Source organism: Lissotriton helveticus, chromosome 1_1, assembly GCF_964261635.1.
Source record: "Lissotriton helveticus chromosome 1_1, aLisHel1.1, whole genome shotgun sequence".
In the NCBI taxonomy this organism is placed as follows: Eukaryota; Metazoa; Chordata; class Amphibia; order Caudata; family Salamandridae; genus Lissotriton; species Lissotriton helveticus.
Window position 1 is genome coordinate 1,400,805,928 of NC_136057.1, and position 25,115 is coordinate 1,400,831,042.

At 46.3% G+C, this 25,115-nt stretch overlaps 1 protein-coding gene across 1 annotated transcript in view; it reads left to right on the forward strand.

Annotated features, from left to right (window-relative positions):
- The window catches only part of CNN1 (calponin 1), a 191,897-nt gene that overhangs the window by 159,424 nt on the left and 7,358 nt on the right, over positions 1-25,115 (forward strand). The window contains exons 3-5 of the mRNA XM_078684317.1: positions 2,493-2,559; positions 3,533-3,670; positions 15,936-16,046. Coding sequence (XP_078540443.1) covers positions 2,493-2,559; positions 3,533-3,670; positions 15,936-16,046 — 316 coding nt within the window. The remainder of the gene's footprint in view (positions 1-2,492; positions 2,560-3,532; positions 3,671-15,935; positions 16,047-25,115) is intronic.

The following is a 25,115-nucleotide window of genomic DNA, read 5'->3' on the forward strand; positions in this document are numbered from 1 at the left end:
GGCGTTCAGTAAAAAATCACTGAAGTCAAGTGCTCAATGAACTATCTGGGATGCTCACAAACTCTTTTGGAGATCGGGGGTTCACTAAATTCTCTTAGAGGTCGAGGGCTCAGTGCATTCCCTCAGACGTCAAGTGTTCAGTAATTTCTCTCAGAGGTTAGGTGCTTAGTAAACTGTTGGAGGTCAGGGGTTGAGAAAACTAAATAGGTATGTATGTAGTATTTCTAATTCGAGAACCCAGCCAAAGGCAGCGGAGAGCTGTACAGTTTCAAACACAACTAAAGTCAGCAAATGAAAGGAAGGGTAGCTGATTTGTGGATATGTAATGTATTGTGATACATTGTTCTTTATAGAGGTCTGGCTTCAACTCTTTCCAAACTTGGAGCATCTCTGGGGCACTTCTGATGGATACAGGGATGTTGATACAAATCCTGGGTGCATAGATGTAAAATGCATGCTGCCTCTTTTTTCTTTTAAAAATGTTTTAATCTGTAGTCTGATGGTGTCTTGGCTGCGGGTGAGCCCATAACCAGCAGAGATGTTCAGCTTGTATATAAGGTAAGCAGGGGGTGCTGACTGTGATGGTTTTGTAAATGATGCAGCTGGTTGTTAGGGGGGATGCAAGTGGAGTCAAAGGATTTCCATCAGGATGGTGGTGATATGAAAATATCGGTTGTAAAGGTTAGCGCTTTGTAAACTCTTGGAGTATGAGTGGTCAATAACCCCTTCTGGAAGTCACGTGGACATTAACCTTTCTCAAAGGCCAAGTGCTCGCTAATCTCTCTAAGAAATTTGGTGCTCGATAAATTCTTTTGGAGGTCAAATACTGAGTAAATTCTCACAGAGAGACAGTGTTCAGTATACTCTCTAAAAGGCTTGTGGTTACGTCATGTCTTCGAGACCAGAAGTTCAGTGAATTCTCCAAAGCAGGATGCTCAGGCTACATTTAGAGGGCAAGTCGTCCAGTAAAGTCTCACAGAAGTTGGGTGTTTAGTAAACTCTGGCTGTAGCCAGGTATTCAGCAAACTCTTGTACGTTGGTGCTGATTAAAGTCTCTTGGAGGCCAGGTGTTCAGTAAACTCTCGAAAGGTCAGTGAGTGTTCAGTAAATTCTCACTGAAGCTGGGTCTCAGTAAACAGTCTTGAAGATGAGGTGTTCAGTAAACCTCAGCGACTGGGTGTCAGTGAAGTCTCCCAATGGCTGTCTGTTCTGCAAACTCTCTTTGATACTGGGTGATCAGTAACTTCTCCCGGAGGTCAGTTGGACAGTAAACTCTCTCAAAGGTTGCATTGAGTAAACTCTTAGAGGTTAGGAGGTCAATAACTGCTTCTGGAGATCACGTGGTTGCGTATTACAAAGGCAAGGTGCTTAGTAATTTCTTACACAAATTTAGTGCTCACTAAATTCTTTTGGAGGTTGGGTGCTGAGTCTCTCGGAGAGCCATTGTTCACTAAACTCTGTTGCAGGTTGCCGGTCCAGTCATGCCTCGAAGGTCAGCTGGTCAGTAAAGTCACACACCAATTGGGTGTTTAGTAAACTCAAGATCAGGTGTTAAATACACCCTCTGAAGTCGGTGCTCAGTAAACTATCACTGAAGGTAGGTGTTCCGTGAATTCTCTGGTGGGGGGGTGTACACTGATCTCTTTCGGACATCGGGTGCTAACTAACCTTTCTCAGAGGTTCATGCTCATTGAACTTTCTAATAGGTCAGCTGCTTAATAAAGTTCACGGTGAAGTGTTCAGAAACTTTCTTTTGAGATCAGCACTCAGTTAATTATTTTGCAGGATAGGTGCTGAGTAAATGTTCACAGAGGTTGAGTATTCAGAAAACTCCATTGAGGAAGGAATGCACAGGAACCTCTCTGATGTTGGGCATTCCGTAAACTCTTAAATGTTGCATAAAATCGCTTGAAATTTAGGTATTCAGGTAACTCTCACAGAGGTTACGTGTTCAATAAACTCTCTCTGAAGTTGTATGCTTAATAAAATATCAAGCACTCGTGTTCTGCAAGTTCTCGGAGGTTGGGTGAGTTGGATGCTCAGTCAAACCTCTTAAAAGTTGGGCACTGCCTTTCGGCACTTCTTAGCATTTTCTGGAGTTCAGGCACTGGGTACGTTCTTTTGTGAAGGGTGAGTACTGAATAAGCGCTCTGCGAGGTTGGATGCTCATACATTTCTCTTGGAGCTTTGATGCTTTTGGCAGTAAGGTCCTCAATAAATGAAATGGAATCTGTAAAGCACATGCATTTGTTGATGAGGGGTGCTTATGTAACATCACATTTTGTACCAGAATGCCATCCATCCCATAGTTAAACAGCCTGTAGCAACCCTCAATTGTGCCATTTACTTTCTTGTGCCAACCTGCAATAATACGATTTGTGCCTCCAGTTAAGAACCTTCTATGGCAATACTTGCCTCACTGCAACAACATGCTCATCGGGTTTCTAAGTGCAAGGACAACTATCATCTGTTTGTTTCTCTGTCCCTTCTAGGCTCATCAACAAGTTGCACCCGGGCTCTGTGAAGAAAGTTAACGAATCCACGCAGAACTGGCACCAGGTAGGAGTGAACACCCGCCCACTACTTCTACATCATGTGCCACACACTTCAATGGAGTCTGACTCACCCCTCATCCACTACCCTCACACACTTCAAGTGACTCTGACTCACCACTCATCATTATCCTCATAGACCTCAATGGAGTCTGACTCACCCCTCATCCACTACCCTCATACACTTCAAGTGACTTTGACTCACCACTCATCACTATCCTCATAGACTTCAATGAAGTCTGACTCATCCCTCATCTCTAGCCTCATATATTCCACAGCAGTTTCACTCCTTACCATGAATGCCCTCAAGGACTTCAGTGGCATCTCACTCTTTCGCAAACACTGGTCTCATACACTTCAATATAGGCTCACTCACTCCTCATCAGTGGTGTATCACTCATTACATTACCATGGTCTCACATACTTCAGAGAAGGCTCAATAATTCCCCTGTAGCTACCCTCACTCATTTCAGTGGAGTCACTGCCATTCCCCATCACCATCCTCATAAAGTTAATTGAAGCCTCACTCATACCCCTTTACGGGTGTCTCACGCGTTCCTCAGCACAGTCCTGCCTCCTGATTCTTCTCACAATGTGGCTACCTCGTGTGTATCTATCTGTCTTTCCCCCTCTCTAGGTTTTCTCAAAGTACCCACATAGTTTAATGTTGCTCTCTGGTGCCATCTTTGTCTAGTGTATCTCCTGCCTTAGTCTCAACTACGAATTCCCCGGATTAAACCCCCATGTGTCCCCACTCGAGAATTACTGCTGCCAGGGGTTGTGGTAATTTACGGGTAGAAATTGGGGGTGGGTTCAGAGGATTGATGTGGAGGGAATGGGTATACAGATACAACTTAGTTTTGAGGGAATAAAATGCGCGAATCGGTGTTTCCGTGGCAGTTTCAGCATTTTTCCCCGTAAGAGCTCTTCTTCTGCAGCTTTTTTCTCTCTTTGGATCTAACCCACCCTGTCTATTTCAGCTGGAGAACATTGGTAACTTTCTGAAAGCCATCACAGATTATGGGGTGAAACCCCACGACCTTTTTGAAGCCAACGACCTCTTTGAGACCTTCAACTACTCTCAAGTGCAGTCCACTCTGCTGGCTCTAGCCAATGTGGTGAGTTCGACACCGGAAGAGTAAGCCAAGTAAAATGATGTTTCATGCTAGAATTAGAGGTGAAGCACAAAGTGGGGTTAATAGGTGAAATACTTGCAAGTGGAGATGTGTGGCTCACCGATTAGAGCGGCAGACCTGAGGCAGAGGTCTGGCCCGGGACCAGGGTTCAATTCCCGACGCGGCAGGGTCTTGGGCTCAATGTCCACGGACTCGATAATTCTCGCCTAGGTGCCTACTCTAATCATGGGTCCCACTCTGCAACTCTGGGCAATAGCTTGCTTCATCTCCACAACGGCCCGAAAGCGCTAGGATGCCTGGCCTCACCTTGGAGGTGCCCAGTAAGGGGCATCTCGCAGGAAAAGCCAGGAAGGGTTCCACAGCGGTATACAGCGCCAGGATGCCTGAAAGGTGATAGTGCGCTTTACAAATATACATACATTACATTACAAGTAGAGAGGACTTGGAAGTAGTTTTACTGTATGTTCTATGTACAGATGCAATATCAGGTGTGATAACAGTTCAAAATATTTTTTTAAGAAGAAATTCGTTAAGTTCCGTGCTCCTCACAGATGACTGCATCCAATATAGGTTTTTTCACCTGCATTGAGCAATTCACAAAACACAACTAAACAGAAACAGGCCTGCACTCTCCTGGGCCTCCTTATCCAAATGACACCCGGGAGATTCCAGCCTGCATTCCATGGCAGAAGGCAGTGACATAAGTCAATCCCTCCACCGTTAAAGAACTAGCCAGAAAAACATCCCCCTTTCTACCAATCAAACAAAAATATCAATACCAGTAATTTAAGTTGAATATCTAGAAAGACTTAACAATACGCTGCAAAAAATAGGCACTATTAGAAGTAAACTAGAAGTGCAATAGGGACAACTCAGGAAAAAACAGCAGGGAGACGGAAAAGTAGGAAAAATCTGGTGCAATGTAATACCTAATGCAAAAAACACTAAAGGTCACTATGACACGGGGTGACAAGGAATTCACTTTAAAAAAAAAACAAAAACCAAAGGGGATGATGGACGGAGCGTTGACAATACAAACACTCACCCCCAGTCAACTGATCTGGGTTTAATCCATCACCGTTCTTTAGCTCACGAACAGTCCAGCCCGAACTGCCAAGCCATGTCTTCCCTGGACCGGAATCAAGCTTCCCAGGACCGGTTTCTGGCATTACAGCCGTCTTCAGCCGGGCTTGCTTGAATCCAGTGGCAAAGTGAGCAAGGGACTCACGTCTGAGCATACCCTGTCAATTTAGGGCGAACAAAGAAAAAACAAAGGGGATGATGGACGGAGCGTTGACAATACAAACACTCACCCCCAGTCAACTGATCTGGGTTTAATCCATCACCGTTCTTTAGCTCACTCCGCCACCCCAGTTCAGACATGGCCATATGCAAATCAGTCTGACCCTGTGCCTCATGGGAACAGTCCAGCCCGAACTGCCAAGCCATGTCTTCCCTGGACCGGAATCAAGCTTCCCAGGACCGGTTTCTGGCATTACAGCCGTCTTCAGCCGGGCTTGCTTGAATCCAGTGGCAAAGTGAGCAAGGGACTCACGTCTGAGCATACCCTGCCAACTTAGGGTGAACAAAGAAAAACCAAAGGGGATGATGGACGGAGCGTTGACAATACAAACACTCACCCCCAGTCAACTGATCTGGGTTTAATCCATCACCGTTCTTTAGCTCACTCCGCCACCCCAGTTCAGACATGGCCATATGCAAATCAGTCTGACCCTGTGCCTCATGGGAATTCACTTTATCAAGGTTATCAAATAGTATTGCATCTTTCATTATTCACACACAGAATCTATCAACAAAAACAGATGTTTCTTATTCTTTATAGGATGAGCTTCTCCGGGGCCACTGTTAGCTTTTGAATTTACACGAACAGATCCAACCTTTGTGTCCACAATTATATGTCCCTATATGACGTCACACTACATGAAAATCTTACAAGGCGAGATATACTGCAGACCTCTACTGTTTCCAGCACCACCACATTCTTCTTCATCTCTTTGATCTTGGAGAACCAGAAGCTCCTTTCTTCAGAGGCCAAAAAATGTAATCTCACGCTTTGCAACTTCCACCTTGCAGGAGATATCATACCACACTGTTGGACTTGGCCCGCAGGGCTGGTTCACCCCTGAACTTTTTGCCTTATGTGTGACCCTGTGTCAGTGATTTTTGGGTCTCTGCGCACTTTCCCCTGGGTCCCAGAGTGAAAGTGCGTGCGTGTAGCATGGCTGGCCTGCCCTCCCATAGGAATGCATGGGGAACGTGTGTGTCCCTGGTAGTTCCTGATGCGTGGGGAGTGCAGGCTCGAGTTTAGTATGTGTAAACTCATGAGAGTGAATGCTGCGAGATGGTGTCTGCGGCATGTATGTGTCTAGAAGGGAAGTGCTACTTCTGGACATTGAGATATGTGTGCGTGTGCTGTGAGGGTGCTGGAGCGTGATTGGCTGGAGCTGGCTGGCATGCCAGGCTCCAGGAAGTCTGGATGGGTCTGCCCGGTGGTGAGTGGGAGATTAGCATGAGTGATGTGTGGGAGGAGTGTACCTGTGTCCTGGATGGGCTGGGTTTTCCCCACACAATGCTGGCTCCGCCCCCCTGTGGTGTGTCTAACGACCCTAGCCTCCCCAGTGAAAGAAATGGGTGGTTGGGCCATCAAGAGTGCTCCAGAGCCAGCTGAAACTGGTTTTCCCCCCACCCTGCACCTTGAAACAAAGGATTTGTTACTATAAGAAGGGGCTGTGTCCCCTTGGAAAATGTTCTGCTTTGGGATCCTGCCAGAGGGGGCTGTTGCTGCTGCTGGGGCCAGGAGGACCGCCACTTGGGGTGTCTCCCTGCCTGGAGACCCAGTGTGCTGGCTCTGGCCCAGCCTTGCCCCCCCTGCCTGCCTCCAGCCCCTGCTGGAGCCTTGTCCTGTCCTCTAGTGCTGGGGAGCACTGAGGATTCCTTGCCTGCAGCCTGAGAGCGCTGCTCTCTACCCTTCAGCGCTGGGGAGCGCTGAAATCGTCTGCCTAGCGCTTGAAAGCGCTTGATTTTGGCCATAGCGCTGTGAGCGCTGTAATTTTGTCCTGTAGGCGCTTGGGAGCTTGGAAGCGCCTACCCTTCGTTTCTCTCGCTGCTAGCGCTTTGAGCGCTGTAATTTTGCGCATAGCGCTGCGAGCGCTGCTCTCCTGTCCGTGGCGCTTGAGAGCGCTGCATTTTTGCCCGTTTTGAGGATTTCATAGGAGGCCGGTGCCCACCCGGCATTGCCCAGGTCCGTGATCTATTGGGATCACATGGGAGCCCGCCTGCCTGCCTAAAAGCGAGCCGCCGCGCTGCCCGCGGCGACCCGGAAGTGGTTGTGAGCCCGGCCACTCACAGCGCGGCCCGGGAGAGGCCGACCGGAAGTCCCGCCCCCGGGGCTCCCGAGGACGAGGGAGAGCCCCGGAGCCCAGCGAGGAGCAGGAGAAGAGTGGAGAGAGCCCCCGAGGAGCGGGAGCTCTCGTGGAACAGCCGCCCGCCGCACGAGACAGCCGGTGAGTGCCTGGAAAGGGAGAGGGGCGTCGGGACACATTGTCGGTGTCCGCCCCTCCCCCGTAGCGCGACCTCGCGCTCGCGAATGTTGGGAGCCAAAGAGGCTCTTGGGGGCATTTCCCTTTAAATCCAGGGGCCGCATTGTCTGTCGAGCCCGGAGAGGCTCGTGGGGCACCTGGTGATTCGGAGTCCCTAGAGAGGGGACTCCACCGACGGTCATAGTGGTTGAGAGCCAGAGAGGCTCTGGGGTGCCACAGTAATTTCTCTAGAGCCCAGCGAGGCTCCTACATTGGCCCCCCCATTTGCTCTTGAGCCCTGAGAGGCTCCCCCGCCCAGATGTCGTGTCACGAGCCCTGAGAGGCTCAGGGGCATAATTGTGGTTCAGAGCCTAGTGAAGCTCTTGAGAGACAGTCAGTTGGGCAGAGCCTGCGAGGCTCCAGCGTTGGCCCATTATTGATGATTCAGCTGCCCAGCACTTTGTGGGCAGCTGCCACGTTTAGGCCCTGACATTTGGACACAGAGACTGTCACAGGTGGTGACTTATCTGAGTTTGGCGCAATTGTGTGCTTTTACACCTCTGAATGTTAATGCATCATGTGTGTTGTTTTTACACCCCTACAGGAATTGAGACATGTAGGTGGTTGTTTTTCTCCCTAGTACAGGTGGTGCTAGTGAGGTCCTGTTACCAGTGATTACTGGTTGTGTGCTCTATTTTCATATTGTGTGCTACACTGAATTTACTTTCTAAAGTGCTATTTCTGAAAGTATTATTTCTAGAAGTGCTGATACCCCTAAAAGTGGTCCAAGTGGCCCTGTCCTGTGCAATATCCCTTGTAAATTCCGCCCGTGCCTGTTGGCACAGTGTAACAAGATGTGTGTTTTATCTGATGTATATTTATTATAATACAAAGGCTATTTTTACATAACCTTGTGTGGAGTTTCCTTTGTGGTGGGCCTTTGGTTGTTGTTGCTGGGGTGCGTGCGCAAATACTTAACTTACATCGCCTCCAAGTTTAGCCTTGCTGCTCGCGCCACGTTACCTAGAGGGTGAGTAGGGGTTATCTTGGCGTGTAACTCCCTTGCCCTGACTTGGGGGTGGTGGTCTCTGACTGACCTTGGCGAAAGCCCTGGCCAGCCAGGGATCCCATTTCCAACACACACCCTGTCTTTCCCTTGATGTTTCACCACTCATGCACTCTTCCTCACATCCTCAGCACTCACCATTATTTCTCTAAGCGCAACAACCTAGTATTCAACTTGGTCAAGGTCTTCCGTCCCCTCATGATTTCAAAAGGTGACTCCGCTATGACACTTTGGGGTGTGGCAATGTTTGCCCACAAAGTCTCACTCAAAACTGCCACCTAGAGCACCATTTGTTGCAAAGCTCTCTGTACAGATCACTTAACCATGAGGTTCTTGACTTCTGCCAATCCATTAGCCAGCAGTAAATACAATGCTGCACGTTGCCAAGATATTGAGAGACCCTTTAAAACTCACAGATCTCCTCTGAGATAAACTGTACCCTATTTTCTGTTACAGTAGTCCTGGGAACACCTTCTTAGGTAAACACTTCCATCACAAACACATTTATTGTCTGACTGGCTACAGAATTCAAACACTTGGTCGTGACACACTGAGTTGCATAGACATCTAGAAATACCACAAACCTCTCTGTTGCCTGCAATACATCAAAAGGGCCAACTATATCGAATGCCAAATTCTGCCAAGGCTCCACTTGAACTTGCATAGGCAACAAACGTGCCTGTTTTACCACCTTATTCCTATCCGTATATGCACATAACAAACCTTCCTGCAAAACTGCCTTCACCATCCTGTCCATATCAGGTCATCAGAATTGTTCTCGAAGTCTCATCATGGTCAAATACCTGTCAAGATAACCATTGTGGGTAACATTGACCAAAATTGCCCTCACCCCTTCTGGGGGGATTCTCATTTCACCTCTATAGAAGTCCGCCTTCATCACGCACATCTCATCCCTCACAACAACATACCATTTAACTGGAGCAGCCAACACGCCAATCCAGGGCCACTTCTTCATCATGCTCTTTTATCTTACACACCAAGTCTTCAACCTTGGTCTTCTCCAATTGTTTCTCATTAAGAGCATCAGATTGCACCCACAACATTCAAAAACGTCCTCTTCCTAAACTGTCATCAGCCAACAGTGGGATAGAAGGCAATCAGCGCACAATTTCTACAGCCTGCCCAATACTGTACTGGGAAGTTGAATTCTTGAACACCCTCGATCTACCCACTGATCCTTGGTGTTCCACATTCGCTACCATTGCATAAAAACACATACACCCCTAAGCAAACCCCTGGTAAAATCTCAAGTACTGCATAGGCTAGGTGGATGCAAGATCTTCACACTTTATCACTGAATAGTTAATTCTGGCAACCCTCAGTGCACAAGAAGGAAAGCCAGAAGAAGCAAAGGCAACCATTTTTTCGTCATCCTCCAGTTGGGTCAACATCACACTGCGTTCTTTAAGAGTAGAGTTGCATCAGTTGTCAAAATAGTCCTTCTATGCATATTAAATGCCCCAGGTGTGGGCATTCTTACTAAATCTAACTTTACCTGTTCAAATGGATCTGAGCATTTTCTTGATCATACTAACTGGGATGAACAAGCAAAGGAAAATTCTTGATGAAATTGGCCTAGATTTCGGCTCAACATAAAAAAGACCACCGCAGCACCTTGTCTTCAGGTATTGGGGTGTTAACAACTGACTCTGCTAAATTAGTTTTGGAACTTATCCCTTATCCTAATGGTAAGCCTGAAGTAAGTTACAATGCCGACCCTGAACGTGCATTTTTCTTTTTTTTGCTGTTAATCCCCTTTCTGCGGTCTGGTCAACATGTCCATAACAGTTTTATCATGCTCACTTCTATAATTATCACAAACCAGTTGAAAACAAGTCACGGCCGGAGCTAGCCTAACCAGCAATCTAACAAAATAGAAAGCTCCAAACTGCGTCATAAATGATATGAAAGGACTAGATTCTTTTCAAAGTACAACTTGATAATATGCAGATGACAGACCCATTACAGTGAAAATCTGTGCTCTGCCTAACATCAATGACTCCTGTGAAATGTTGGGTATGGGGTGTCTTTTTACTCAGATGTTTCTGTTGAGATCCTGAAGATCTACACTCACATATGCATGTTTTCCTTCAGTCCTTGGGTGCCAGTACACCAGGTGTGAGCCATTTTTAGGACTCAATTTCCTCAAGCCCGCCTGGTTCCCGCATTCTCTCAAGCTCTACTTTCAGTGTTTCCAGGATCAAGTGTGGAGCACTTTGGGCTTTTTGAATCTGCAGTCTTGCCCACCTCTTGAGCATTAATTGATTCTCAAGATATCAGAGGAGACCCAACTTGCTTTCAAATTCCTCATGGAATAGTTTGACAATATCTTCATCCTTGCTGAAATGGGCAATTATCACTATCTGATCAGGTGCATTTGGAATGAAAGAGTTACCAGATCACACTGGTGATGCCAACCCAGCAAGTTATCGCCCCTTTTTGCGACTTATACTTTACTAATAGCCTCTCTCCCCTAAAGACTATTTTCATTGGGAGATATAAAATTAAATCCAGATGCTTCTGCTCTGGAAATATCCAATAAATCCAGAGCAGCACCACCATAACCCACTGGATTTATGTTAGACTTGGTGCAATCTAATTACATCCAAACATTATTTTCCAATTGTGCTCACCAATAACAGTTTAAGGTGACCCAGTCTCAGGGTAACCTACCCTTCCACCTCCTTGCCACTCACTATAACCTTGCATGTAGGCAATCTGCTAATGCCTGTATCACACCTACTGCTGGCTGCAATTGTACCCATAACCCACAAAAACAATCTTCTTAACTCCTTCTTGAACTTCATCAACCTGGCTTATCACAGCTGCTTCACCTTTCTTACATTCTTCAGAGCCCCTACATACCCCACAAAAAAGGCCCTCTCTTTCCAAGCACATTTAATTCCTCGCAAAGCAGATCACACAATTCGGACCATGGGTTCCTCTTCCACACCTGTGACATTTGAATTTTCTTGAGACATGTTTAAATGACTATTCCTACCAATATGGCAGAGGTAATCCACTCACTTGAAAACGCAGTTGAAAAAGTAATAAGCACCTATCATAAACCCTTATATATAGTGTGGGTGGGCGATTTTAATGCTCATAGCTGCCCAAAAACCACAACACCGGTATGTGGGTTGGTAGATGAAGAAGGGGTTATACGTTACCATTTTACACACAATCAATATGGGGACGAGCCGAACAAACTCTTGGTTATGAAAAATCTGGAAATTCTCAACCCTGTAGATGAGCTAATGGGCACTTTGGCAAAAACCTTTAGGGACTCAAAGCATGGATCAACGTTAGATTATTTATTGGTAGCGACCCCTTTTAAGAAATTTTTTTAATCAGATAGGAACGTTTGTGTCCATTTTTAGTGATCATGTTGCAATGACCTTTAAAATTCAAATTAATTTAAAATAAAAATTTAATAGCAAAGTTACAAAAGTTCCAGCACCAGGAATATCAAGAAGGAATGGCATAGTGTTAAAGTGGGCAAAAATAAACAAAGATATTTTACTCCCTACTGTAATTGGGAGTACTCAGAAAGAAATTTACAACATGCCTTGATTTGTATAGTGACCCACAAAGTATAGTTAGGGCTTTTGTTTCACTGCTGAGTGTGGTGGAAAGTTATTTAAAAAACAAAACTAAAGGATGTTTAGTAAAGACCCCATGCTGGTTTGATACGGCTTGTACCAAAAACCCGCAATAGCCCACATAAAGCATTAAAGGAAAAGCCAAGGAATACTGCCCTGGTTAGCCTTCTTCGAGCCCAATACAAAAAAAATGCAGGTGGGAGAGACTCATGTCCTTAAAAGAGAAGGCCTGGGAAAATTACAGCTTGCCTCACTATTAAAAACCTCCAAAGAGTTCTGGGAGATAGTTAATTCCCCATTTCAGAGTCAAGATACAGACCGCTCCTTAAGCATAAATGGGGAAGACGCTTGGGTGGATCATTATACTGCTATATTCGGGTTAGCCGCAGATGGGGTAAACCTGAATGATGACCACCCAAACTGTAACATAGGTATCCTCATTACTTTCCCAATGACAGAGGTCGAAAATGACCTTACACAATGCAGTAGTGCAAAGGCTCCAGGCCCGATGGTGCCCCTATTGATTTTTTCTTTGAACACTCAGGTCTCTAGATTCCATTCCTAACTAACATTTTTAATGCTATAGCTAAAGGTGGGCCTCCAGCCTCATGGAATACAATAGTAATTGTGCTAATATTTTAAAAAAGGGGATAAAGCGCTGCCTAAGAATTATAGGCCTATCTCACTTAAAGATGGAACGTGTAAATTAATGGGCCGCTTGTTGTTAAATAAACTTGAGAAATGGGCTGCTGACTATAATATTTTTAATCCTTTCCAAAATGGTTTTATAATAGGAATGGGGACACTAGATCAGTGCCTCAACTTAAATCTAATTGCAGCAAAGTATACCCATGCTAAAGAAGGAAAAGTTTTTATGGCGTTCGTGGATCTTTCCTCTGCGTTTGATTCTGTTTCGCATCATACATTATGGATCATTTTGAAAGAGAAAGGAGTGGAGGAAAATATTATACTATTTATTAGACAGTTATTCTCACAGTCCACGGCATGTGTTAGGTAGGGCACCCAGGGCGAATGCACAAGATCCTTCCCAATCCTTCGGGGAGTTAGGCAAGGTTGTGTCTCAATGTATACTAACGGTGTGGAATCAGCAGTGAACTTTGAGATGTCAGATGTTCCCAAGGTAAACAAGAAACAGCTACCCATATTGCTATACTCTGACGATGCCGTATTGGTTGCAAAGACAGATATAGCTCTGCAAAAATTATTAAATAATTATGTGTCATATATGGCGGCATTAGATTTACAAGTAAATGAATCAAAAACATTTGTCTCAATAGTAGGGAAGCAGCCCAAAAAATTACCAGCTTTTTTTATTGCTACATGGAAAATCGAAATAACTAAATCATTTTTATACTTGGGGTACTTTTTAATAGTGAAGGGACTTGGACAAATATTGTTGAGAACAGATGTAATGCACTAGAAAAGAACTCTATGGCTATTCGCTCATTTACAAAAAAATTGGGCACAAAACAATTGGAACCAATAACAAAAATGTATGGCGTCAAAGCTATCGCTTCAGCTACATATGGAGCAAGTATTTGGGTCATAGCAGACCTACTACAACAGAAAGAAGACAAGTTCCTCAAAAAGCTATTCTCTCTCCCGAAAGGTTGCTCAAATTATATTATACACCAAGAGTTGAATATCCCATTCATATCTGATCTGATTTTTATATCTCCGGTCCTTCTTTGGCACTCAATCTGGAGCATAGACACAGTGGGACTCACTCAAAATATTATCCAAGATTGCTTATCTCTTAATAAGGTGCTTCAGGTCCCATGGTTGCGTTATATAAAGGATACACTGTTGAAACTGGGCTTAGTGACCCTATACACAGATCCACCTACATGTGTGGGTACGTCAAAGGTGGAAATTAAAACATGTGTTAAAGAGTATAGGCAAAAAGAAATATATGCTTCAAACTGTAACAAAACCACAGTGGCATTATATCTGGCCCTTCCGTCTATCTCGGGGGAAGCAAATTCATATTTGACATCTGTGACAAATGCTCAACATATATTTATACTCCTGAGAATTAGACAACATTTTATTCTGTGCATGCTGGCCTTCCCATCAGGGATGTACTCAGTTAATGAACTCTCAGTTTTCCCCTGTGATGGCACATCTATTCACTCCAATTTACATTTGATATTCTTCAGCAAATTTTATTCTTCTCTATGGAAAAAGTATATTCGCCCATTGTTTTTAAAATATAAATTTGCACAATTTCGCCTAGCCTTTTTTTTTCTCCAATTGCTTCCAAATCCATATGTAAACTTTTGTGTTGCATCATATCTATGTATGATTTTTTCCAAAAAGGAGACGAATGAGATGATAGATTGTATTTTAAATGAACGTGGCACTGTTTAGCACTTTATAAGGCACTTTGTTTGGTGATCATTCTTTGCAAAGGAGCCATTCCCAATATTGCACTAAGCACTTTATGAGATATTGAATGAATTTTACATGCCTTAATCAATGTCTTGGATAATGCTTTTACAAATGAGATAGCATTATGGTTCTGATTTAATTAATTAGTCACAAACAGGCTGCTTTTTAAGATAGCTCAGGGACAAGAACATTGCTTTAAGTGGGCTGTCAAGAGGTGGTGGACTAAGAAGAATATTTGAGGTTGTGTCATTATACTTTTGTCCTAGAATCACATTGGTATCCTCATGCTTCCTCATCCACCTCCTGGTCTTCATCCTCCAGTTCCTCTTGCTTCTTGTCATCTTGCTGCTCCTGCTCCACATCCTATCTGGTCCTGCTTCCCCTCCTCTTCATCATCGTCATCATGATCACCGTCCTGCTCCTCCACTTTCCTCTTGGAGCTCCTTCTGGCCCTGGTCCTCTGCTGTGACCACATCCTCCACCTGGCCCTAACCCTCATCCTCCTAGTCCACCTTCTATTGGTCCTTATCTGGTCCTTCTGCACCTCCTGTTTCGTGTAGTTTTCTCAGTTCTCATTTTGGGTCTTGTCCTCCTTCAGATTTTGATCTTCTTCCCAGTCTTTCCGATTCTTCCCATAGCCATCATCCTCATGGACGCCCATGTCCTGATCCTCATGGTTCTGTCTTCCTGGACTATCTTTTTCTAGCCCTCATGGTGGTTGGAGATAAATATGGTGACTTGGAGAGAAGTTAATGAATTTCCTGCCAGCGTAATTGAGAGTGTCATCTTCAATAAGATCAGGTGTTTTCGTCTTAGATGGTTTTCTATGTACCTGCATTCCTGACAGAGGCGCAACTAGAGCCAAATTTCGGGGGGGGGGAATTGGAGATATTGGAGGCAGCATTTTTTCCACAAAGGGGAATGTTTAATCGAGGCTGTTCTCTTTAACACTCTTTCTGCTTTGATAGGAAGTGTCAGGGAGACAAACTATTTCCATTTAATAGTCTGTAAGTGTGTCTTTTCATCAATGTTGGTGGCAAAATCAGTAAAGGCTGATGATATGGAGCCGCTTAAAATGAGAAACGCATACAGGTTAGAGAGAGCTCTTACTCTTAGAAGTAACTTTGAAAAAGTCTGAGGAGGTTTGCTCATAATAACACATATGAAGGACATTTGGGATCATTAAAAAACGTGAAATCACTGTAAAATTTGTGTTGCTTGGTCATAGCAAAAATGTCCTGTATGATTTTTAGATGGATATGAAGGAATGCATTTTGTATATTTGTAGTGCCACATAATGTTGATCTCGTTTTGTATTGTTAAGAATTGCAGTCTCTTTTTTTCTATGAAATCAATCATTTCGAATTTACAAACAACAAAAGAGATTTGAGGATGGTGGGCTAATCTCCCAGGTACAGTCTACTCTATGTTTGAGCCATCCAAGATCATTGAAATGAGTACCACCAAGGTAGGATAATAGCTATTATGTACAGTGCTTTGAAACTGGAAGCCAATAGATGTCAGCGCTGTGTGCACACCACAATGCTAGGGTGACCTGCTCTCCCTCTTCCTATGGTCTATCATAACCACTTCTTTTCACCATGCAGGCCAAGACAAAGGGTGCCAAAGTGAACATGGGCCTCAAGTATGCAGACAAGGTGGAGCGCCGCTTCCAGCCGGAAAAACTGAAGGAAGGCCGTAACATCATTGGACTGCAGGTATATGCGCCCGACCCCCATTTTCGTGCTTAATTTTACACTCCTGATGCCAAATGTAACTCAAGCTGAGTTCCTTTGTAAAATATGGATATGCAGAAAAAATAGGCAAATGCAGAATTTGATATAGCAGAAACGAGTCCCCAGTTCAGAACTTGTGAGGGAGGGGCTTGGCAGGATTCAATGTAGTCATTTTGGAGTATCTGGACATCATGTACAACATGAAACCTCTACCCTTGAGTTATCACCACAACCAACACCATCCTTATTCATGAACTGGAAGTTGTGGCCTGATCTGTTCGTTGACATTGCGAGTTCTTTGAGGCCTTGACAAGAGGCACAGGAAGCACTTTATAAATGATACAATACAATAAAATACAATTATCTAAATTTTTGTTGAAAGTGTTGGGTGCGATAATTTTATATTTAAGGGCAAGTTACTTTAAATTGATAAATGGGTACACACACCGTGTTTGAACGTGGGAGACTCACAAATTCAAAGCAGAACCAACCAGTTAACTGTAAACTGTGGCAGCATTAAAGTCAGACTGGCCTGGTGGGAAATGAGATTGTTTGTCAGGACAAAGTTATCTCTGAAATATGAGTAGGGCTGATGCAGTAGGTAACTCTTGCCTCTGAAAGGCTGCGACTCTATAGACCTGTAACCCTGCGACTGTCCAACCCTGTAGTATACACATAAACTAGGAAGGGCTCTTTTTTGTGAAAACTCCTGTTTTAACTCAACAGCCAGGCAAAATGCTTAAACTTCCACTTCTATGAACCTGGTTCAGCAATAGACGAAGTCTTTTCCAAAGACCTTTCCAGCTTTTAGCGTGCTGCCTGATGTAAAAAAAAAACCTCTTCAACACCCCATCAGAGGCAGTAATCATTATATAAATGCAATTACAATACAAAATGAAGACCAGTCTCTCACGATCTCCTTATTGTCATGTCTACTGAAACCAGTGCCTCAGCTGACAACGCGATGGCATTTGTTCGAAAGAGCATAGAGAGCTTACAAAATCAAAGTATAACTGTCTGCTTGTGAAATATTGCCAGAACGTATGTTTGATTGAGTTAATAAAACAGATCTCTGACATAAGGGCCCGATACATAATGAGTATAACCTATAGACCTGGCCAAGGAAATTATGCGATTTTAGGCTTCAGAATTTTCAATATAATTTTGGATTTGCCTTATTAGACACATAATCCGTCAACGACAGCATCATTTGCAAATTTTAACAAAAAAAACAATTTTGTTTGTATCTCAAATGGATCAAAGTTACTAAAAAATGTTAGCAAAAAAACTAATTTTGATTATATCTCAAATGGATCAAAGTTACAACTGCGATATGGTGCAACTCGAAGGGCGACAGGCTATTTATTCCACGGTGCGTTTTTAGTAGAGCTTTGCTGCCATCTGCTGGCTCCTTGCATTACTACCATAGCCAGTCCAAACGATCTTGTCAGGACTTCTCGCTGATTTTTTTCACTCGGGAGGCGAAAGGTTATCCTATAAACAGCGTATGCTGTTTTGCCGGCCTCATGTAGTTATGATAAAAAAAACATAAAACATAATTAGAATTACTTACATACATTAAGTGGTTTTAGGACAGTTCTCTTGATCCACAGGTCAATGTAGTTGCCAGTTACTTTTTGCTACTGCCCACCCCAGCATAAACATGGGCTTATGGGTAAAGTTAGCCCACTTCAGCCATTGCACTCTTGCACTGTGAGTGAAGGAATTTTTCCTCATCATGTGTGCACAACGACAAAGTCGTGCCCCTGAGTGCAGGGGCTGGTGGGCCAATACTTCACTTAGTAAATGCCTTTTCCCATTCTTTATTGCCACCTTTGTTTGTTTAAACTGTCTCACGTTACATTACTACAAAGCCAGTACTGTGTATTGAACCAGTAAGAGTTGCTTTCCATGAAGTGTCTTAAAACAAAAACAAAAAAGTTGTTTCTATACGTGTTCCCAGTATGCCTGCCGGCAAAGAAGTACACATATTGATCTAAATTAAATTAAATTAAAATTATAAGCGAAGGTTAATCGTTTTTAAATTAAAACATATTATTGCAAAATCATATGCCCGCCACACTTAGTGAGTAGTATGCTTTCTATTTCCCATTCTTTTCTTGCATATACTTGCAATTAATATATATTTTTTGAACTATTGACCCTTTTTACCAAGGCCAAACCGCTGACCTTACCGAAGCTTTCATTTAGATTTTTGCTCTTCCAATTCTGTCACGGGTGCTTTGGGACAGCGTTTAGTACGGATGGGGTGGTTTTATCAATACAATAGTAGGGATATTTGATTCGCTATTTTATATCATTGAAACCCACCGAAACCATCACAACTTTCATCTCTAGCCTCAGAATTTTGCTGATTCATTCACGGAGGTTAAATTCACATTGAATGTTAATTGCTGGCCTTCGTAGATCCTGGTAAATGGTTTAACAATGCACCAACAGTGAACACGCATGCTGCCTTTGCTAGCGTGTGTTTTTGGAGTCACCCTCTGCAGTGTATCCATCACATTTCTAAATCAGATTCTCGGGAATTTTTCAAACCTTCCCGTCCTCTCTTCCCTAAATTCAGCATTCACTCTTCCTTCGGTTTTATTTCTACTGTGCCTAAAGCAAACTTTGGGTGGTACTGGGTTTCGTACCTATTTAGGTTACACATTTATTCCTATATGGGAAAAACGTGTATCCTTTTCCTTAAGACAGCGACAAGTCATCTTTTTTACTTTCAGAAAGACTTAAGGGGCTATTAGGAATGCGGTCCGCCTGCCACCCTAGCTGTGCTGGGACCGACCGCCAGACGTGCGGCCTACCCACACCACTGATTAGGATGCGACTGCCACCCTGGCGGTCGCATTCCGCAATGCCAACATGGCATGTTGTGCATTGCCATGCACTACGTGGCAGGCACCGCGTGGTGCCTGCCACCTTGTGCATGGCAATGTAGGGGGTACCATAGGTACCCCCCAAGTGCAGCCCCCCTACCACCTGGTGGCCCGCAACGGGCCCCTAAAGCTTTTCCCCGCCAGCCTTTTTATGGCGGCATTGCCACCATGGAAAGGCCTTTGAAAACACATATCCTAATATGAATGGGGGTGCCTGCTAGGCACCGCCACCATATTAAGACCCCAGTCCGCCCGGCCAGAAATCGGACCAATTGCCAAGTCATGCGGAGTTCACAATTGGGGGCCTGTTGAGGGCCCGAGGAAGTTGGGGGTGCACATGGGGGTACCTATGGTACCCCCCTGAATTTACACGCACAATGCGGCAGGCACCGCGCAGTGCCTGCCACTCTGTGCATGCAAATGCACAACATGCATTTTTACCATTGCGGCAGGTGCTGCTGAAAGCACCGCCTTCCTCAATGTTAAAAATGCGTAATCGCCCGACAGTGTGGCGGGCGCATCCTAATCTCCCCCCACGGGACCGCCGTACATATGGCGGGCGGTCCCGTTTTCCGTCAGGATGGCCAGAAAGTGGAAAATGGGTGTGGAAGGGGAGAGATAAGGAAGAGAAAGAAATGCATAGAAAAAGAGAGCCTAGGCATGGAAGGAAGACAAAACATGCGACATAGACCAGGAGAGTAAGTGCAAGTCAAATATAGGGGACAAACCAGAGGATAGAGGGTCAGAGGAGAGAGAGAAAAAGGAAAGTGACGTATATGAAACACAGAGGTGGCAATGTGAATGAGAGAGAGAAGGGAGTCAGGAAGAGCTCGGAGTGAAGAGCGACAAAGAGAAGAATATCTCTGATATCCTTTGGTAAAAGACAGTTTGTAATTGAACACATTAACATACATACGTTTACATACTGTAATTTACTAAGTCACCTGTTACAAAATATGCCTGACAAGCATTCTACCACAGTAGTGTATTTATTCTTTTGCAAAATAAATAGCCCATTTCTTAGCATGTATGATATGGCACAACTGTACATAATCCTTTCTTGTGTGTTGCAATTTAATTTCTTTCCTTTTATCATGCTTAAATTCATACTTTTTTTTAAATTAAAGTTTTTCATTCATCTTGTTGGGACAATTCCAGAAAATACAAGACATAAACAAGCATTTTCAATGCAATGGTTTCGACTTTGGAAAAGTTGGAGCTATTGGCATTGTAAATGTCAAAATTTTAATTTATGTGTTTTTGTTTTGAGAATAGCCAAATAGATGGCATTGTCAATACATTGCCATTAGCTGAATCTCTTGCAAATCTTAGACTTATGGTACCCTACGGATGAGCTCAGCAGACAGCAATTACTACTATACACACACCTAGAGCCACAGACACACAATGCAGCCACACATACACTGAGAGCCACACACAGACACACACACCCTGAGCCACATACATATACATACCCAGAGCCACATACATTTACATATCCAGAGCCACACACGCACACACCCAGAGCCACACAAACATACACACCCAGAGTCACACACACCCAGAGAAACAAACACTAAGAACAAGCTAAACACATACAGAGTCAGCCCCATACACACACATACCTAGAGACACACACACACTCAGAGCTAGCTACACACATACTCTCGGAGCTAGCCCCACACACACATACACTAAGAGCCCAACACAGATACACACACTAGGAGAGCCACACACACACACACCTAGAGCCACACACATACACACCCAGCGCCACACACATACACACCCAGAACCACACACACACTCAGAGCTAAAGGCACACACCCAGAGCCACACAAACACCCAGAGCCACACAAACACCTAGAGCCCCACACACACCTAGACACACACACACTCCGAGCCACAGACACACACTTAGAGCCACACAAATGCACACACCCAGAGCCACACACACACTTAGAGATACATACACAAAGCTACACACACCCAGAGCCACACAAACACACTTAGTCACACACACACACCCAGAGCCACACACACTTGGAGATACATACCCAGAGCCACACACACACCCAGAGCCACACACACACCCAGAGCCACACACACACCCAGAGCCACACATACACACCCAGAGCCACATACACACACCCATAGCCACACAAACGCACACACCCAGAGCCCCACACACACCCAGAGTCACACACACATACTCAGAGACACAGACACACACCTAGAGCCAAACAAACGCACATACCTAGAGCCATACACACACATACCCAGAGATACACACTCGGAGGCACACACACTCTGTCAGAGTTACACACACACACCCAGAGCCCCATACACAGACACACACACCCAGAGCCCCATACACAGACACACACACCCAGAGCTACACAAATGCACATATCCAGAGCACCTCACACATCCAGAGCCACACTCACACACACCCGAGCCACACACACACACCCGGCCACACACACTTTGAGCCACACAGACACACACACCCAGATCAACACACATCTAGAGTCACACAGACACACTAATAGCCCCACACACACATTCAGAGCCACACACATATACACCCAGAGCCTCACACATACACACCTAGAGCCACACACACACTTATAGCTACAGGCACACACCCAGAACCACACAAACTCTCACACCCAGAGTGCCACACACACCTAGAGACACACACACACATACACTCTCGAGCTGTGACACGGAATCCTGGTACTTTACGATAAACAAGGCTGTAAACACGCGCATGGTTTAGAAATATCCGTGTATCAGGGAATGCGCTGCTCTGAAATCGGAGCAAACATCGACTTCATATTTCATATCCTGATAATGTCACGTGCACACCTCGAGTTGTCTGAGGCGCAGGCGTGAATATTCGGTTATTTTTTTTAACAAGTTGTGTTCCCTGTGCTAATACTGCAATATTTACGAATTTCAAACCCACGATGTGCGCCCCACGAGGGAACTAAACGCACACACCTGGGGCCTTATTTATGAAGGCCTTGCGCCGCCGGTGCGTCACTTTTTCCCATTGTAAAAGTGGCGCACCGGCGGCGCAAGGCCTTCATAAATAAGTCCCCTGGAGCGGGGCAAGTAGAACCGAGAGCAGGGTTTGTTCTCAGTTTGCCACGAATTTCGACCTTGCTACATCTGAAGTCCCCGCTGTGTGAGGGGGACGAGCGGGCATTTAGCGGGGGCTGATGACCCCTGCAGGACGCTAGATACCGCCAGGGGTTCCTATAGCAGAGCCCGCTATGATCTGAAGGCACCGGCTGGAGTCCGGGGTGCAGGGGTGGTCGGGTCCGGGGTGCAGGGGCGGGCAGTATATTTACCGAGAGTAAACCGGGTTTAGGGCGCAATCTGACCCTGGACAGGTGCTCTGCATATTCAGCGAATTCAGTTCCACCAAAGGGGTAAAGTCACCCCTGGAGCGGCCAGGAAACGGCACTGGGGGGTTGAATTCCTCAGTCGCTAATCAGATTCGCAGTGTGATCTGCAGCGCAAACTAGCATCATTGGCGGCGCGGCTGCATGTGGCTGGTGCAGTCCGAGCGCACATCTCCAGGGCCTGCCAAGCGTCAGACATTTTCAGGGGCTGGGCACTGGCACATCACGCTTTGCCCTGGCTGGTCGCTGCCACTGTTAGCGCAAAGGTCGGTGCGGAACTGTATTAACACGGGTGCGGTCAGTGCAAGTTCGAAATATCTGTCCCAACATTCACTGTGCGATGCACAAGTATCCGTGCAAAATGACTCCTGTGCATTCACTGCAACCCCTAAATAGTTGTGCTACAGTTCCCCGTGCATGTTCTCTACTCCAGAAACATTGGTTCACTATTTATTGCACTGGTGCAACGGATGTAGTACAGAAGTGTCAGTGTGAAAATACACGAGCGCCAATATAGCCCATCGAACCAAGGAAGGACACGGGCGCACGCACCTGGCCGCGTCCTCATCCGGCCCTTCTGAGACAGCGCATATTTTAGGCCAGAAATGACGCAGTGATGGGATTGGGGTGCGGGCTTTCTGAGGGAGGTGAGGGGGATGCAGCGCCTTCCACCGCAGGCTCGCTCCGCTACCAGCAGCAAGAGCAGGAAGGGGTCTTCGGCGGCCCACGCGGAGCTATTACAGCGCACTGAAGTGGAAAATGGACTTCCAGGCCCCTTTGTACCGAGGGGAAGGTGCAGCCCCCCCCCCCTCCACAGGGGTAAGCAAACTCAATCAACTTATGGACGCTAGTCTTTCACCACAAAACGGAGATGGGGAGGGGGGGTCAAACAGCAGAACTCGACCCTCCCCCCACCCCCAGCACTGTCGCTCTCTCCACCTTACACCAGCTACATTTTATTTTTTATCTATTTTATTTTATGCGGTTTTATATAGCGCGAACTTTACCCGAAGGTGTCAGAGCGCTTTACATAAGAACCAGGTGCAAAACATAAGGATTTAGGATTACATGCGTTATATAAAAGAAACAAACAGAAAAAAATGCAAATGTACAAGATGTAAAGTCACACATCCGGGCCCCCAGCACTAGCCTCTCACACCAGCCCCCCCCCCCCTGCCAGGACTCTCCGTCGGGGGAGCCCAGAGACACTGCACCCCGTGAGAATCAGCCCCCCGCACAGACAGACATACATAGGTGGCTGCCAACAGCAGCGTCCCCCCCCCCCCCACCCCCGTGCATGGTCTGGGTGTCTCGGGGGTGTTTCCACTCGTTGGGGGGGGGGCTCCTCCAATGCGTTCCGTGCGTCAACAAGTCCCACAAACACGCTCTGGGCGGGGGTTTGTTTGTTTTTCTTCTTTTTGTTTTTTTGCTCTGGGAATCGTCGTCCGGGGCTCACTGAGGAGTTAAGAGGGAAACCGGCACTACACGCGCTTCCCGGATCGTGTGAAGGATTGTGTGGCAACACAAAAACAGCAAACACCCCCTGCCCCAGCCCTCCACACTGCATTAAAGGCAGGGCTGGTTGTGCGTTCAGGGCTGAGGCGGGGGCCTCGGGCCCCCCTGAGCCTGTGTGCACCGCAGCATCACCGCCGTGGTGATACATGTGAACACACACACCCCGTGCCCAAGCCCTCCACACTGCATTCATGGAGTCAGGCTTCCTTGTGAGTTCAGGGCTGTGGTGGGAGGCCTCGACGCCTTGAGAGCAGGCCCGCCTGGGCTGCGTGCACCGGAGCACCACCACCGGGCCTGTGTGCACGAGCATCACCGCCGGGCCTGTGTGCACGAGCATCACCGCCGGGCCTGTGTGCACGAGCATCACCGCCGGGCCTGTGTGCACGAGCATCACCGCCGGGCCTGTGTGCACGAGCATCACCGCCGGGCCTGTGTGCACGAGCACAACCGCCTGGCCTGTGTGCACCGCAGCATCACCACCGTGGTGTCACATATGAACACACGCACGCCGTGCCAGCATGCAGCTTCAGACTGGTGTGTGTGGCACAAAAGCTGTTGTCTCTGCACCCTGGTGCACAGGGCAGGGCTGCCCAGCCAAGGGCCTCGACAGGGGTGCACTGAGGAGGGGGGTCAGCTCCGGAGTTGGAGGGGTGTGGGGGGGGGGTGGGCCCAGGCACCCGGGGCTCCAGAGACTCTTCGTTGCACCATCTTCGGATCAATGCACATTATTCAGAAACGGAGGTCTGCCCTCCTACAAATGAAACCCCCTCACGCGTGCTCACGTGCTCTAGAAAGAAGAGGCCGAGGGTGCTGTGCACGCTCCGCTGTGCACACGCTGCACTGGGAGGTCGTCGGTGCATGTGTGTCACCGCCTGTCAGGAGCACTTTCCGTGTCTAGGCGCTGCACGCATACATGTGACCGCACGACGCGTGTCCTCGCTGCGTGGACGCGGGGTGGCTGCGCGCAGTGTCTGCCGCAGCTGCCCTGGAAACACACGTGTGCATGTGGGCACTTCAAATGTGAACATGTGTGGAGAGCGTTAGTAGAAGGGAGCGTTAGGCCGGCAAGGCATGTTTAATCACGCGAGGGATTCTGTACAACAGCAGAGAGGTGTGTGCGTGTGTTGTCTGTGCGTGTGTTGTCTGTGCGTGTGTGGTGTGCCCTCGTGTGTTGGGTGTGCGAGTGTGTATGGTTTAGTACTTACCATTGCTTTTTATAGATCCCT